Source organism: Mustela nivalis (genome assembly GCF_964662115.1).
Source record: "Mustela nivalis genome assembly, chromosome: 9".
NCBI lineage: Eukaryota > Metazoa > Chordata > Mammalia > Carnivora > Mustelidae > Mustela > Mustela nivalis.
In genome coordinates, this window is record NC_139028.1 from 70,009,559 (window position 1) to 70,024,831 (window position 15,273).

Here is a 15,273-nt window from a genome sequence, read left to right on the forward strand (position 1 = left end):
CACATGCCTTTCCTTCCATCAGACCCACACTGACGAATCTATCAGAAATAAAACATCAGTAGTTATCAATGTATGGAACTAGGTGTTTATTGAAGTTTTGTCTTTATAATGACAATCCGTAATGACCTAGATGATCATAGTAGAGGAACGGATTAACTGCTCTGTATTATATTTAAGAAGTAATGACAAGAATACACTATCAAAAATATGGATCCCCAATATATTATTGACCATGGAAAAATAATAAATGAAGCATGATCATACCAAGGAATGCAGAATGTTTAGCCACTTAATAAATTTAAGTAGAGTTCAGCCAGTGACCAAATGTCACATGGCTTCTCAGCACAATCAGAATGGGAGTAAATCCACTTTTCTGAGCCACAGTTTCATCAAAGCTTTTTTCATCTCACTGTTTCTCAAGCTGTAGATCAGTGGATTCAGCAGAGGTGTAAGAAGTGAGTAAGACAATGACATGAGCTTCTTGGTTTCTGGGGAGTAGCCAGATTTCGGTTGTAAATAAGTCATATTGGCCGTGCCATAGAAGAGGGTCACAGACGTGAGGTGGGAGGCACAGGTGGAAAAGGCCTTTTGCCTCCCAGTGGCTGATGGCATCTTCAGGATGGCAAAGAGAATCCGAATGTAGGACAAGAGAATCAACACAAAAGGAACCATGACAATCAAAATGGTGCCAGTGAATGCATAGATTTCAAACAGAAAGGTATCTGCACATGCAAGTTCTAGCACTGGGGGAGTCTCACAGAAGAGATGATTGATTTCATTGGGACCACAGAAGGGAAAACTGAAAACCCATGATGTTTGCACAGTAGCCACCATGATCCCTGAGACCCAGGAGAACATTATTAATTTCATGAAAACCCTTTTGTTCATAATCATTGGGTAGTTCAGAGGATGACAGATTGCAGCAAATCGGTCATAAGCCATCACCCCCAGGAGAAAACATTCAGTGCCACCAAAAAAAAGGATGAAATACATCTGTGCAAAACAGCTTATAAATGAAATCGACGTTTTCTCAGTGGAGAGGACCACCAGCATTTCAGGCATAATAACTGCACTGAAACTCACGTCCACCACAGACAAGTTCTGGAGGAACAGGTACATGGGCACGTGGAGGCTCCGTTCCAAGGAGATGATGACTATAATGATGACATTTCCCAACAGAGTCACCAGGTAGACAACCAAGAAAACCCCAAAGAGCTGCTCTTGGAGTTCAGGAAAGTTAGAAAAGCCCAGAAGGATGAATTCAGCCACCGAGCTTTGATTTTGCCTTTTCATGTCAGTGGTGGAGAGCATTTTGTTTTTAGGGACATTGTATACAAATTATGAAGTCAGAGTCCAATAGCTGAGAGTTCAAGTTGGAAATTCTTGGCAGAAGATGTAATGAGTTCATTTCGACAAGCCTTCAAGTTGGCAAATTTTGAGAATAGCCAATATGTTGTAAGAAAGAACCTTTCAAATACAAATGAAATGAGGGATTTTGGCTCAGAAATCTTGCTTTTGAAGTTTGAAATAGCAGGTGTCCTCTGGCAACTTTTTTGCTAGATTAAAAATAAATCCTATTCTTAAAACATAGACTCCATTGTCCAGCACATTGATGTTTGCATCTCTGTTCTTTTTAATTATATTTCACATATGATTTTTCTAATAAATATTTTTAAATAAACAACAAAAAAGGACAAAAAATTATAACTTAATTCAAAATTAAAACAAATTTTGATTATTTTATTACAAAGACAAAATTCAAAATTCATTTATATTGCCTTGTTAAAATTGAGATACATGAACAATACACCCAAACAAATAGAGAAACACTCAAAATGGATTTTATTTTAGATGCACTTATCTCAGATATAATTTGTTTCAAGTATATCAATTTTTGGTTAGAATGGATCTGACTAGTTCTACTGAAACTTGCCTGAATAAAAAAACTTTAGAGGTCAGTTCTCCATCTCCCATCTTTGTGACCATAAAATGGATTTGGGGCTATACAAAATTCCATTTATGGCTATTCTGATCCTGTGATTTAAGCTCACTCGCTCTCTCTCGCTCTCTCTCTCTCTGACTCTCTATCTCTCTCTCTACCTCTCCCTACCACCCAACACACACATAATTATTAGCAAGTTCATTTAACCAGTAGCAATTCAGTAAACATTGATTGTGCACTCACCAGATGGAGCCTGTGTATCCTCAAAAACATTTGTGACATAAGTTTAACAGAGAGATCTGCCTTGACAGCACAGCATAAAATAGCAGCCCCTACCCCCTATTCAGCACACTGTGACTCCCATCTCCTTGGTTTATATTTTGTTATAACACTTATCACCATCTGAAATCACACATATTTATTTGGGTTTTATGCTTATTATCTAACTCCCCCTTCTGGAATGTAAGTTCCAGGAGGACAGGAACTTTGTTCTGTTCTTTCTTGTGTTCTTTGTACCTAAAACAGATAATAAGTTATATAATAGATGTTAAACCAATATTTGTTGAATAAATGGAAGAATAAATATTAAAGTTTGAAAGTCTGGACTCTGTCCTTAAGGAGTCTGGTGTCTGAAGGAAACGTAAATTAATGTAATAGAAAGCCCCAGAATGAATCCATGGCTTTTGTAGATGTTGGCAGCCCCTATAGGATTGGAAATACCAGTGGATTAGAGTCGGGCCACAATCCTGACTCTGCTACTACCGCAGACTCTTCCTGTACTCAAGCTACCCTGTGTGGTTCGGAGCAGGGCATCCCTTCTGGACCTGATATGGGTGTTTCTCTGATTTGTTCATAGAAAATTGCAGGCTTCCCTTCCACTCAGATGAGGGTGAGGCTGAAGAAAAGATAGAAAAGTGGTGGGTGGACACATCGGAGGCACACATGCTGTCTGAGTATTTGGGGCCTACCAGTCCCAAGCACAGCTGACCATCTTCCTCCCCATCTAGCTGCTCTTCTGAGCCCTTCTCTGGGCAGAGCACTTCACTTGTCCCCTTTCTCCTCCCCAGTCACCCAGACCAATTCTTCTCTGGCCCCAGCATCCTACCCACTGTCAGGCCCACAGGTCTTTAAAATCTGGAGTCATGGCCTCTTTTCTTCCTCTTTTTCCTCCCCACCCACCCTGACCATTTAATGTCCCCTAACTGGCTTTTCCATGTTTTCTGACTTCTCTTCCAATCTGTTCCTCATACTTCTACCAAAATAATATCATCCTCTCTCCCAGAACCTTCAGGGTCTCCTCTTATTTGTAAAATAAAATGCCCATTTCTCAGGCTGGCATTTAAGGGAAATGAGATGGGAACAAGTTCTTTAGAAATTTTAAAAGGGAAAAATTACTTCTGAAAGGAGAGGGGAAGTAAGCAACCATAATCATAGGGTGTTATGGGTGGAAGAGCAGGAACTAGAAGACGACAGAGGGAGGTAACCTGACTTGTTCAAACCAAAGGGGCTTGATGGCATCTTAGTACTAGAGTGGAGGCCTCCTGGCCTTTGGAGGGTGTTTTGAAAACTGGCAGAATTTCACTGTGGGACATGAAGAAGCCAGGCCCACAGAAGGACAAGCAAGCTGAGGGTATGTATTATTGTCTTGAGCTCAGATTATTAAGACATTAACAGACAGTAAAGGGCAAGGTGATTTAAAGTTTAACCATGGTGATAACTCAAATGTCTGTATTAACTTCAATAATTACATTTTGGATATCAAAAAAAAAATCTCCTAAAATTAGTAAGGTGGACTCTGTAGGAAAAAAAATTAAGTACTATTTGTAGTAGAGAAAAATATATATTAAGTTCCAAGTATATAAAACCAGTAAGTTTTAAAAGTATGAAACTTTAGAGTATCTTATTAAAAAAAGATGAACTTCAGGGGGCTGATAAATTTTTATCAAAATTTAGAACAAATCTAAATCACTGTCTTCATGAATGATGAAGGAAAGAAAGAGAGAGAGAAAAGAAAGGGAGAAAGAGGGAGGGAGGGAAGAAAGAGGGAGAGGGGAAGCAAGGAAGGAAGGGAGGGAAGGAAGGATAATGGAAGGAAGGAAGAAAAGAAAGAAAGGTAGATAGATAGAGGTGCCAGGGTGGCTTAGTCAGTTAAGTGGTTAAGCGTCTGCCTTTAGCTCAGGTCATGATCCCTGCATCAGGCTCCGTACTTTGCAGAGAGTCTGCTTCTCCCTATGTCCCTCACTGTGCATGCATTCTCTCTCTATCTCTCAAATAAATAAATAAAATCTTCAAAAAAAAAAGGGGGGAGGGAAGGAGGTAGGGAAGGGGTAAGGGAAAGAAAGGGAAGGGAAGAGAAGGAAAAGAAAAAAAAGAACAATTGAACTGGAATGCTCCATCTTTTCCCATTTGCGTGAGTTATCCTAATGCTGACCTGACTGATCCAATGACACGTACTTCCAGCTCTACTGTTAACTTTCTGTGTGACCTTGAACAAATCATTCTTTCCTCTGGGTTTCATCTTTGTGCATGACTGGCCTTATTTCTGACCACCACCCACCCCAGCTACAAAGCTCTATGAATCAATGATTAGTGTGAGCGAACTACTTAAATCTCTAATTATTATTTTTTAAAGAGTTTGTTTATTTATTTATTTGACAGACAGAGATCACAATTAGGCAGAGAGTCAGGCAGAGGGAGAGAGGGGAAGCAGGCTTTCCGCTGAGCAGAGAGTCCAATGTGGGGCTCGATCTCAGGACCCTGCAATCATGACCTGAGCCAAAGGCAGAGGCTTTAACCCACTGAGCCACCCAGGTGCCCCTAAAGCTCTAATTAGTGCCTGAAGTTTTATGTGACTACGAAAGGCAGAGTACTTGGCATTCCCATCCGAGCACTGATAAGCATCTTCCATTATCAGTGAGAAGAATTATAAGTGGAAAACCCACTAACAGGTACATAAGCAGAATCTTCGGGTTCTTACCTTCAGTTCCTTACCTCTGACTTTCATCCCATTTAATCAGATATTTCACCTCCTTTGTTAAAGAAAGAAAGAAAGAAGAAAGAAAGAAAGAAAGAAAGAAAGAAAGAAAGAAAGAAAAGAACCAATTCTCCCATAAATACAACTCAGTGAATAAATGTACTGTTTTTATACCATTATATGGCACTGAATGCTTGCCCTTGGAGAATTCTTCTCTAGAGAACCTACACTCAAAATTATATAGAATTTCCCCTATAGACATAAGAAAACTCAACTGCTCTAACTTGAAACAACACTCTTTCAGGTTTCTATAAGGATAAATATCCCTTCACTCAAGAGACTCAATTCCATCATGATGAGCACCCGCCCCGCCCCCCCCCCCACCATTTAAGGAATGAAAGCAGGGGCTGAGAGAATGTTAGTAAACGGAATGAAGTAGAGAGAAAGGGATGGGGGCATGAGCAAAGGCAGGTTTATCTAGATGGACTACGTGGGAAGGACAGTTTCTGCAGTGATAGGAAACATGTTAAGACAAGCAGGTTGAAGTGATTTTGTGGGAAGCCTACATGCCATTACCATTTTTTAAAAATTTTCCAGTACAAATATGGAAACACTGAAAATTTGGTGGGGATGGAGGGGCATTAGTCATTCAGGTGATTTTATAGTTGGTGTTTTTCACCTTGGAGAGAAAACATCTGGACTAACTGTATGACTGAGCAAATATGTAACTTCTCTGTCTCTATTACTTTTCTGCTAAAATAAGATTATTAATCTCACAAGGTATGTGTAAGAACCAAGGGACTCATAGATTAGCTTATACTGATTTGAACAATCAATGAAACCATTGGGTCAGTCCTAGCAGGGTGTAGGGATGAATGACTCTGCAGGGTTGGCTTTATCCTAAACTAATATAAGGTGAACAGGATCTGGGTTCTCTTTCTCTATTTTTCATCCTGTTTTCTTAGAGTAGGTTCTTTCTCCAGGAAGCTCTCCCCTCTTAGAGACAATAAGGCTGCCAATGCTTAGCTAATCTGTGCCCAGTGGGAAACATACCAGTTATTCCATGGGGAAAAGGTGTTTATTCACAAAAAAAAAAAAAAAAAAAAAAAAATTCAAGGACCCTTCCCATATCATTTGCTGTGGTAATATTACATGAGAAATCATGAACTAAACAACATGACTGATGAGAATGGAAAATACTGTCAAATAATGCACTTTATGGTACTTACCCTGACTGAGGATACCATCTATCCCAACTGCGCATACCTGAAAAATTTAATGAAAAAAATTCCCGGAGAGAAATAAAGGTATTGTTAGCAAAGGAAGGAGACTAATGAGTAATGATGAGCCAACACTTAATTGCCATATATATATGAAAAGGCACATTGTCTACTCTTAATTATTGCATGAATATAAAGAAACCCAAACAAATTTCATTTGTTTAGTTTAGTTTTGTTTTGTTTTTGCAAGACAGATTGGAAGGAAGTACAAATAGGATGGAATGGGTGAATAAAACAAGAAATCTTGCAGAGGGTACTTTGATTGTCCTGAAGGACATGGATGTAGTGGGTGAAGAAGACAGAATTTCAAATCTTGGTGATGGAAGGATGCAGAGTGAATAGAAACAGGGCAAGGGAATTCTGTAAATGAATCTCTTCAAGGACTTTACATGTTTTGGGGTCTGGTTCTCAAGTCCAGGAGTAAAGGGGAACAGTGTGGAGATTCCTCAAGAAATTAAAAATAGAACTTCCCTATGACCCTGCAATTGCACTACTGGGTATTTACCCAAAGATACAGATGTAGTGAAAAGAAGGGCCATCTGTACCCCAATGTTTATAGCAGCAATGGCCACAGTCACCAAACTGTGGAAAGAACCAAGATGCCCTTCAACGGACGAATGGATAAGGAAGATGCAGTCCATATACACTATGGAGTATTATGCCTCCATCAGAAAGGATGAATACCCAACATTTGTATCAACATGGACGGGACTGGAAGAGATTATGCTGAGTGAAATAAGTCAAGCAGAGAGAGTCAACTATCATATAGTTTCACTTATTTGTGCAGCATAACAAATAACATGGAGGACAAAGAGAGATGGAGAGAAGGGAGTTGAGGGAAATTGGAAGGGGAGGTGAACCAGTTAGTTTTTAACTAACTGGAGCTACAGCAGCTGATGTGTTACTCCATGGGGCTCATGGTTGCTGCTTGCTCCCCGCTGCCCTCCTCGACTTAGGGTTGCCAGACTATGGTTCTCATGAACCATAGTCATGAGAGACTATGGACTCTGAAAAACAACCTGAAAGTTATGAAGGAGCAGGGAGTGGGAGGTTGGGGGAACCAGGTGGTGGGTATTAGTGAGAGCACGGATTGCATGGAGCACTGGGTGTGGTGCAAAAACAATGAATACTGTTACGCTGAAAAGAAATTAAAAAATTTTAAAAAACAAAAACCAAAAAAGGGGGAGGAAACGATTATAAGAGAAGTAAAGGGGTGAGTAGTTAGACACCTACTAAGGAAGAGACCTTCCTGAGAGTCACCATCCTTTCACTCAGGGTGAGTCTGACTGTGAAGAGCATTGCTAAGAGCCCAACATGGATGTTGTGAAACACAGATACTATCAGTTTTCTGAGAAGTGTGTTTTGTTTTGTCTTGTGTGGGGGATTTTTGGTGGGGCTTTTTGGGGTTGGTTGTTTTGTTTTGTTTGGATGAGTAGGGAGTTGCATGTCTGCCAATGTTTCAAAAAGGAAGAGGAAATTCTAACCTGTCTGAGAGAAAACATAGTCAGTGACAACCATGATGAAAATGGATTTGCACACCAATCCAACCTCAAAATTGCCACGGATTTACTAACATAAATTCAGTCTTTTTCCAGCAAATGTTCTCCACATATTCCCAAGAATACTCACATTTTTAACCTGCTTGGGAGTCCCACAAGTCTGTGGGTTCTATAAAAGGCCACTTTGACTTTAAGAGTCCAGAGAAGGGGAGGAAAGATGGGAAAAATATCAGGACTAACTGGAGCTACAGCAGCTGATGTGTTACTCCATGGGGCTCATGGTTGCTGCTTGCTCCCCGCTGCCCTCCTCGACTTAGGGTTGCCAGATTAAGCAAATAAAATATAGAATGCTCAGTTACATTTGAACCTCAGATAAACAAGTAGTCTTTTAGTGTGTATCTCATGAAAAAAAAAATTATAGTTTATCCGAAATTCAAATGTAACTGGACATCTTGTGTTTTTTCTCATGACCTTCCTCCACCTGCCATTCTCAAAGCCTGCTCTTTCAGAGGGGGTCCCCATGGCTGTTCCCAGGGACAGTGTTCCTCCCTTTGAACACAGCCTTCTCTTTCCCATAGTATGTACCTCCCACTCCCCAGAGGGAGGCTAAGTCCACACCAGGTGAACTTAGCCTCTCTCTGCTCCTGGAATTCTTGCTCCCTTCAACCACCAAGCTCTGGAGCCCAGTGGGACCCATTCTTTCAGACTTCTACACATAGGGGTTTCATGACCTCTTCCTTTTACCCAGCCCCCTCAGGGAGCCCCAGACCATCAGACACACTTGTATTTGTTGGGGTCTGTTATCAAAGGAACAAGACTGAGACAAAGTGAAAGTTATGCAAGGCCTTATTCTATGCCAAGCATTAGAAGTTAGACTGACTGGCCAGGGCCGCCTCCAAAGAGAGTGACCCCCTCCCGATCTCACAGGTTGGTTTTATAGGGCATAACCTCAGACCTAAGGTACGTGGCTTCTATTGTTAAGGAGTTTACTCCCAGAATCGATACCCAGATCCATACCAGGAACTACTAGGGCATTTATTACCGCGATGAAGTCCGTGGATGTAAACAACAATATGGCTACCTAGGCAATATGGAGTCGCTCTGGCTAAGCAGGCCCTAATAATTAAACAGGTTTTAACATTAAATTGGCCCTAACATTCCCCCCTTTTCTTTGAAGATTAGTCAATTCTTTGACTCTTCAGCCCGTTCTCAAGGGTGAAAACAGGCTTACCTGAGGGGTTGTTAACCTTGAGTGTTGTTCCATCCTCTGTCTTTCTGATTATCCACTGGGCTGTTTTAGGCCGATGAGGTGTCCCCTGGCTATTGCTGAGTAGGAACAGGGTTAAAAGTGACCAAGTTATGAAACCCTTTTGAGTCTTAGTTTTAGTCCACAGTTTAGTGGGGTCCACCGGCAGTGGTTCCCATTTTTGGGAGGCGTTCTTGTTTTGGGCTCGTTTGACATGACATGCATACTGCCGTGGGGGTGGTCAGGATGACAGTGAATGGTCCCTTCTAATGAGGCTCCAAGTTTTCCATTTGGTGGTAGCGTATCTAAACCAAGTCTCTGGGTTGGTAAGGATGTGGTTCCATCTCCATCTCCGTCTCAGTGTAGGCAGCTCGGATCCCTGTGTGGGCTTTTTTAAAGACAGACTGTAGTGTCTGCAGTGACTGGAGTACAGACTGATCAGTCATTTCCGCTAGGGCAACCTCTTGTAGCTGTGGGCAGAGTGGAGGGGTTCTCCTAAACATTATTTTAAATGGGGTAACCTTATTTAAGTAGGGTGTACACCACGCCTTAAGGAGGGCAAAAGGAAGAAGACCCACCCATCCACCACCAGTCTCCAGAATTAACTTTGTTAGAGTCTCTTTAAGAGTCCAGTTCATTCTCTCTACTTGTCAGGAGCTCTGGGGCCAGTAGTACAGTGTAGTTTCCAATTAGTGTCCATGGCCTTGGCCAATGCCTGTGAGACTGAATTCACAAATGCAGGGCCATTGTCTGACCCAATTGCGAGAGGCAACCCAAACCTAGGAATTATTTCCTCTAGTAGCTTTTTGGCTACCATTCCTGCCGTTTCATGTTTAGCGGAAAAAATCTCTACCCAGCCTGAAAAGGTATCCACAAAAACTTAACATATACTTGTATCCATACTTTCCCTGTTTCATCTCTGTAAAATCTACTTCCCAATAAATTCCTGGTTTCCTTCCTCTTTCTCTTTTTTCTCTTCCCATCCTAGTTCCTCCTGCATTTACCGCCTGACATTGAGCACATCTATCAACCACAACCTGAGCCATATGCCCTAATTTAGAAACCTGGAACTGTTTACCCACAAGCTCCTTAAGCTTGCATGTCCCTAAATGAGTGCCCTGATGTATTTGGCTTACTGATTTTTTTTTTCCTAGTCTTCGAGGAAGAATTAACTCTCCTTCTCTAGTCTTAGCCCAATCCCCTTATAGTCTAATTTAGACCATTTTTGTAAATGTTTTAAACCTTCCTCTGAATAATCTGGTTTTTCTGGTAGGGCTGGAGCCGGAGTGTAAGCAGTTCTTGAGCCATTTCCCTGGCTTCTTGCTTTGCTGTTTGATCCGCTAATTGGTTTCCTTTTGAAACCAGATTAGTCCCCTTTTGGTGCCCCGGGCAATGCATAAGGGCCACCTCTTTCAGGTCCCAAATAGCCTAAAGAAGAGCCAATATTTCTTTTCTGTTTTTAATTTCTTTTCCTTCTGCTGTTAATAGGCTCCTTTTTTTTTTTCCATAAATAGCCGCATGTATATGGAGAGTAGCAAAGGTGTATTTGCTGTACCTGCTGTCTGTATAGATGTTGGCGATCTTACCCTTGGCCATCTGCAGTGCCTTGGTGAGTGCAATCAGCTCTGCTTTTTGCACTGAGGTTCCGTGTGGCAGGATCGCCTTTCAGAGCTCCTGTTCAGGAGAAACCACCACAGCCCCCGCATACCTCTTTCCATTGGCCATGTAGCTACTTCCATCTGTGAACAGAGTCATCTTTGCATCTGGGAGGGGAGTGTCTCCGAGGTTAGGCCTTATTTCTGTGTTCTTGGTTAGGACCTCCCCGCAGACATGTCGGTGGTCAGCTAGCTTTTCTGGCAGCACCCCCCCCCCCCCCCGCAAGCATGACACATTGTCCTCAGCGGCTATTAGCAAGTCATCAACATACTGAAACGGAGTGACTCCCGCGTTGGTGATTCTGTACTCATGCAAATCCTCATGTAGGGTCTCCTCGAAGATGGTGGGTGAATTTTTGAATCCTTGGGGAAGTCTTGTCCAGGTGAACTTGCCCTGGAACCCTTCCTCTGGGTCAGACTACTCAAAAGCAAAGAGGGGTTGAGACTCCCTTTCCAAACGTATGCAGAAAAATGCATCCTTGAGATATAAGATGGTATACACAGTTCTTTTGGGGCCTAGGAGGGAAAGTAGGGTATAGGGGTTGGGCACCATTGGGTGGATATCTTCAACCCATTTGTTAACTTCCTGCAAGTCCTGAACGGGTCGGTACTCCCCAGTTTCAGCCTTTTTGACGGGCAGTAAAAGTGTGTTCTGTGGAGACTTGGAAGGAACTGGAATCACGTCTCCTCGGAGGCAGTAAATGTGTTTTCTGAACCCTTCCTTTGCTTCCCAGGGGAGGGAGTACTGCCAGACTCAAACGGCCATAGCTGTTGCTTTTAACTGTACCACTACTGGATGCAGTCCTTTGGGCAGGCCAGGAGGCCTCCCTTCTGCTCAGACTTTGGGAAACTCAACCCTCAGGGTTTGGAGAAGGCTTCCCTCCCTTATCTCCACTTGTTTTGAGACTGGCTTGTAAAGGAGATGTTCATATACTGCTGCCACAAGCATCTGCACAGTGGGTTGTCCCAAAGTCACAGTCATATCTCCTTACGAGAACTGAAGGCCAGCCCATAGTTTGTGGAGGAGATCTCTTCCCATCAGGTTATATGGGGCATTAGGAAGGACCAAGAATTGATGTTTGACTACTCCCGAGGCCAAATTTAAAGTCCTTTCTATTGTCCATTCCATTTGTCTTTCTGTGCCATTTGCCCCTTGTACCCAGACTTCCTCTCCAGATAGTTTTCCCATAGGCTTTAGTAATGATGAAAATTGGGTTCCCATGTCCACCAAAAAATCAATTGATTTCCCCTCCACCTCAATTTTAACCTGAGGTTCAGGGAGGGGCTCCGGACCATGGCCCCTTCAGTCTTTGGTGGCCAGCATTGCCGTTTTCTTCTTAGGGCACTCTCCGGCCCAGTGTCCTTTTTCCTTGCAGTAAGCACACTGATCTGAATCTAAGCCTTCCCACCTTCTTTCTCTGTGTATAGGGCTTTTTTTTTTTTTTTCCATTGACCATTTCCATTGACTACCTGCCTTTTTCTTTTCCACTAACTTTTTCCTGTCTCTTTCCTGCCTCATGTAATGCCAAAACTTTATTTTTTTAGTCTGTTTTTCATCTTCTTGTGTATCCTGTTGTTAAACTCCTTTTCTGCTATTCCCACTAACTCAGTCAAATTCTTTCCTTCAACTCCTTCAATTTTCTGAAGTTTCTTCCTTATATCTGGGGCTGACTGACTGGCAAAGGCAAGATTTACTGCCCTCTGATTTTAACATTTACTTGAATGGATCACCAATATAGATTTGTCATGACACAGGGCTTTAGTCTTCCTTCCATAAATACTCTGCCTCATTTGAACAGAAACATTTTACAGGAAAAGATTTATTAGTCTTTTCTCCCTTCTTGTGAATAAATCCATCAAAACTGATCTAATATGGTCAAATTTTTAATATATTTCATTGTTTTCTTTCAAACCTATAAACCAAGGCAAATAAAAGTCACTTTCCCAAGCCTTCTATGACTCACTATATACCCTCAAGTTTAGTTTTTATTATCTCCTTTCATGTTCTGGTGCAACCAGATATTTTTACTTTAAGACAAAACTATTTACTCTCTTAGACCCTCTTTTTTGTGTGTACAGTTTTTTTTAAAACTTACTATCAGTCAACTGCCTTTCCTCTGGTTTTTCAGACAACATTAAAACTTTTAATAAAAACCTTATGGCGTTTTTCTTTTGGTAGTCTGTCCTGACCATACCTAATTTTTTTTTTTCTGAGAATTTCCCTTCACAAACCTTCTACAACTTTCTTCTGTATCCAGGTTTTGTCCCAAGCCATTTCCTTTCAAACAACCATCTCATTTAGGACAAAATTACCTTTTATTTAACAAAATGTATTCCCATTCCTTAGCTTTCTTATGTATCTCCTACTTTTTTACATATAGGATTATTTCCCTTACTTCCATCAGTCTTAGTTACAGTTAGCAGAATTTTCTATTCTTAGAAACATTTTAGTTTCTAGTGATGGTTAAGTATTAACCAATTGTGTACAGTTACAACAGAATTCTGTAGATGGCAAATTTATGAATCAGTTAAGCACAAAACATGTTTACCAACAGATTTAAATATTCTTAGTTTCTTTGCAGTAAGAAGTCAAAAGCACAAACCTACATCAAGTATTCAATGCTTTAGCATTTTATCCCAATTGGTTAAGACCTAGATGTCCCACAAATTTAATTCCATTTGTCATCCAATCAAAACTTTGAGGTTTCCGGTTACCAAAGACTTTGAAAGTTACTTTAACAATTGCCCATTAAAACTTTGAGACAGACAATTAACCATCAGTTCGGTTATTTCTTTGCTAACAGATTTTAACAAATGGCATGAGCTTATTTGACCTTCAGTAAACTTTGATTGAAGTTTCACATTTACTGCTGTAACTTTAAAGACATGTCTATCTTAATTAAACCAAAAAACTTAACTTAGTTCAAATACTGATTTACGTTTCACCTGGACCAACTCCACTTTTAATGTTTACCTGAGACATGGGTGGGAAGATCTGGAGTGGGGGGGTGTTAGGTCCAGGGGCTGCTCTTCTTGCTCCTTGACAGTGAAGAGGGAAGGAGCCATGGTGCAGGAAGCACCAAGGACGGTCTAGTGGCCAGTTATGCAGGCCGCACTCAAGTCAGTGCAGAAACAGAAGGGGAAGTGCTGCCAGAAGGCAGAGAAAGGATTCCCAGTTTTAGAGAGTTTTCCTGGGTAAACCTTGTCACCCAACTGGGTGGTTTTACCTTGAAAATCCTTGAAATGCTGGAGAATAAGACTTAGGGGTGTCATAGGTCCCTTACTCTCCGCTTGCCCCATTTCTTCAAACACAACAAACAACACAACAGACCAAAAAAAGACAAGACAAAGACAACTGCAGACCAGACCCAGCAGCCCTTCCTCAACCAGATATCAAGTCTAAGGGTGTGCAAGATATAATCCCAACTCAAAAATACAACCTGCCGCTGGTGGGGATTTTCTCTGTCCCCTGACCGCCTAGGGGGACTCGAACCCCCTGGCATCCCAGTGGAGGGATGGGGCGTCCCTGCATCCACTCCAGCCCTAGAGAGGAATGCTGCACCCAGCTTCTCCCCAGTGGGTTCTACCCTGGAGCTCTGCAACCAGACAGACAGACCATATTCTATAGGATAAAATCTCGAGATCTTACCTCCGGAGGCTTTTCCCAGAAATTCTGATGCTGACTCAGTTCTAGTCATTAGATCCCGGATGAGCCCCCAGAATGTTGGGGTCCATTATCAAAGGAATGAGACTGAGACAAACTGAAAGTTATGCAAAGCCTTATTCTATGCCAAGCATTAGAAGTTAGACTGACCAGCCAGGGGAATGAGACTGAGACAAAGTGAAAGTTATGTGAAGCTTTATTCTATGCTAAGCATTAGAAGTCAGACAGACTGGCCAGGGCTGCCTCCGAAGAGAGCGACCCCCTCCCGATCTCACAGGCTGGTTTTATAGGGCATAACCGCAGACCCAAGATATGTGGCTTCTATCATTAAGGCATTTACTCCTGGAATCGATACCCGGAACCATACCAGGAACTATGGGGGTGTTTATTCTTGGAATGAAGTCCATGGATATAAACAACAATATGGCTACCTAGGCAATATGGAGTCACTCTGGCTAAGTAGGCCCTAATAGTTAAACAGGTTTTAACATTAAATTGGCCCTAACAGTATTTATGTAACGTCTCTGTGACATATAATTCTGTCTACTCAGGATCCTATCCTTTGGGGAACCATTCTCCCATTCCATACCTTTCAAGAGGTGTTGATCCTTTCTTACATAGCCTTGGAGGGTGTGACCTAGACCATGAGACTTAGTCCTGTCTAATCAGAGAAGTTCATCTTCCAGATCACAGTGGTTGTCCAAGACTTAGCACATACCCAGGGTCAGGTCAGAAGCCACTCCCAATTTCTCTGCTAGTCTTGTTGGCAAAGACAATTCTGTTCCTTTTGGGTTGTTGACTGTAAGGGTGATTTAATTAACAACCCATATGGCCATCTTCACTGACACATTAGAATCACTCTCTGAAATAAGAAGAAAGGGCAACTGTAAAAAGAGCAACAGAGAGGAGAGAAAGTGAAAGCCTTGATGCCATTGTTAGAAAGATCCAGAAAGGGGTGCCTGGGTGGCTCAGTCATTGAGCATCTGTCTTCGGCTTGGGACATGATCCCAGGG

General features: G+C 41.8%; 1 protein-coding gene across 1 annotated transcript; it reads right to left on the bottom strand.

Moving 5' to 3' along the window:
- Positions 1 to 348: 348 nt before the first annotated feature.
- On the bottom strand, positions 349 to 1,326 carry LOC309840699 (olfactory receptor 10A3; the record flags this gene model as incomplete). The annotated part of the gene is made up of 1 exon (XM_082683012.1): positions 349 to 1,326. The coding sequence occupies exon 1, from the start codon at positions 1,309 to 1,311 to the stop codon at positions 349 to 351; it is 963 nt and encodes a 320-aa protein (XP_082539138.1). The 5' UTR covers positions 1,312 to 1,326.
- Between the last annotated feature and the right edge of the window lie 13,947 nt (positions 1,327 to 15,273).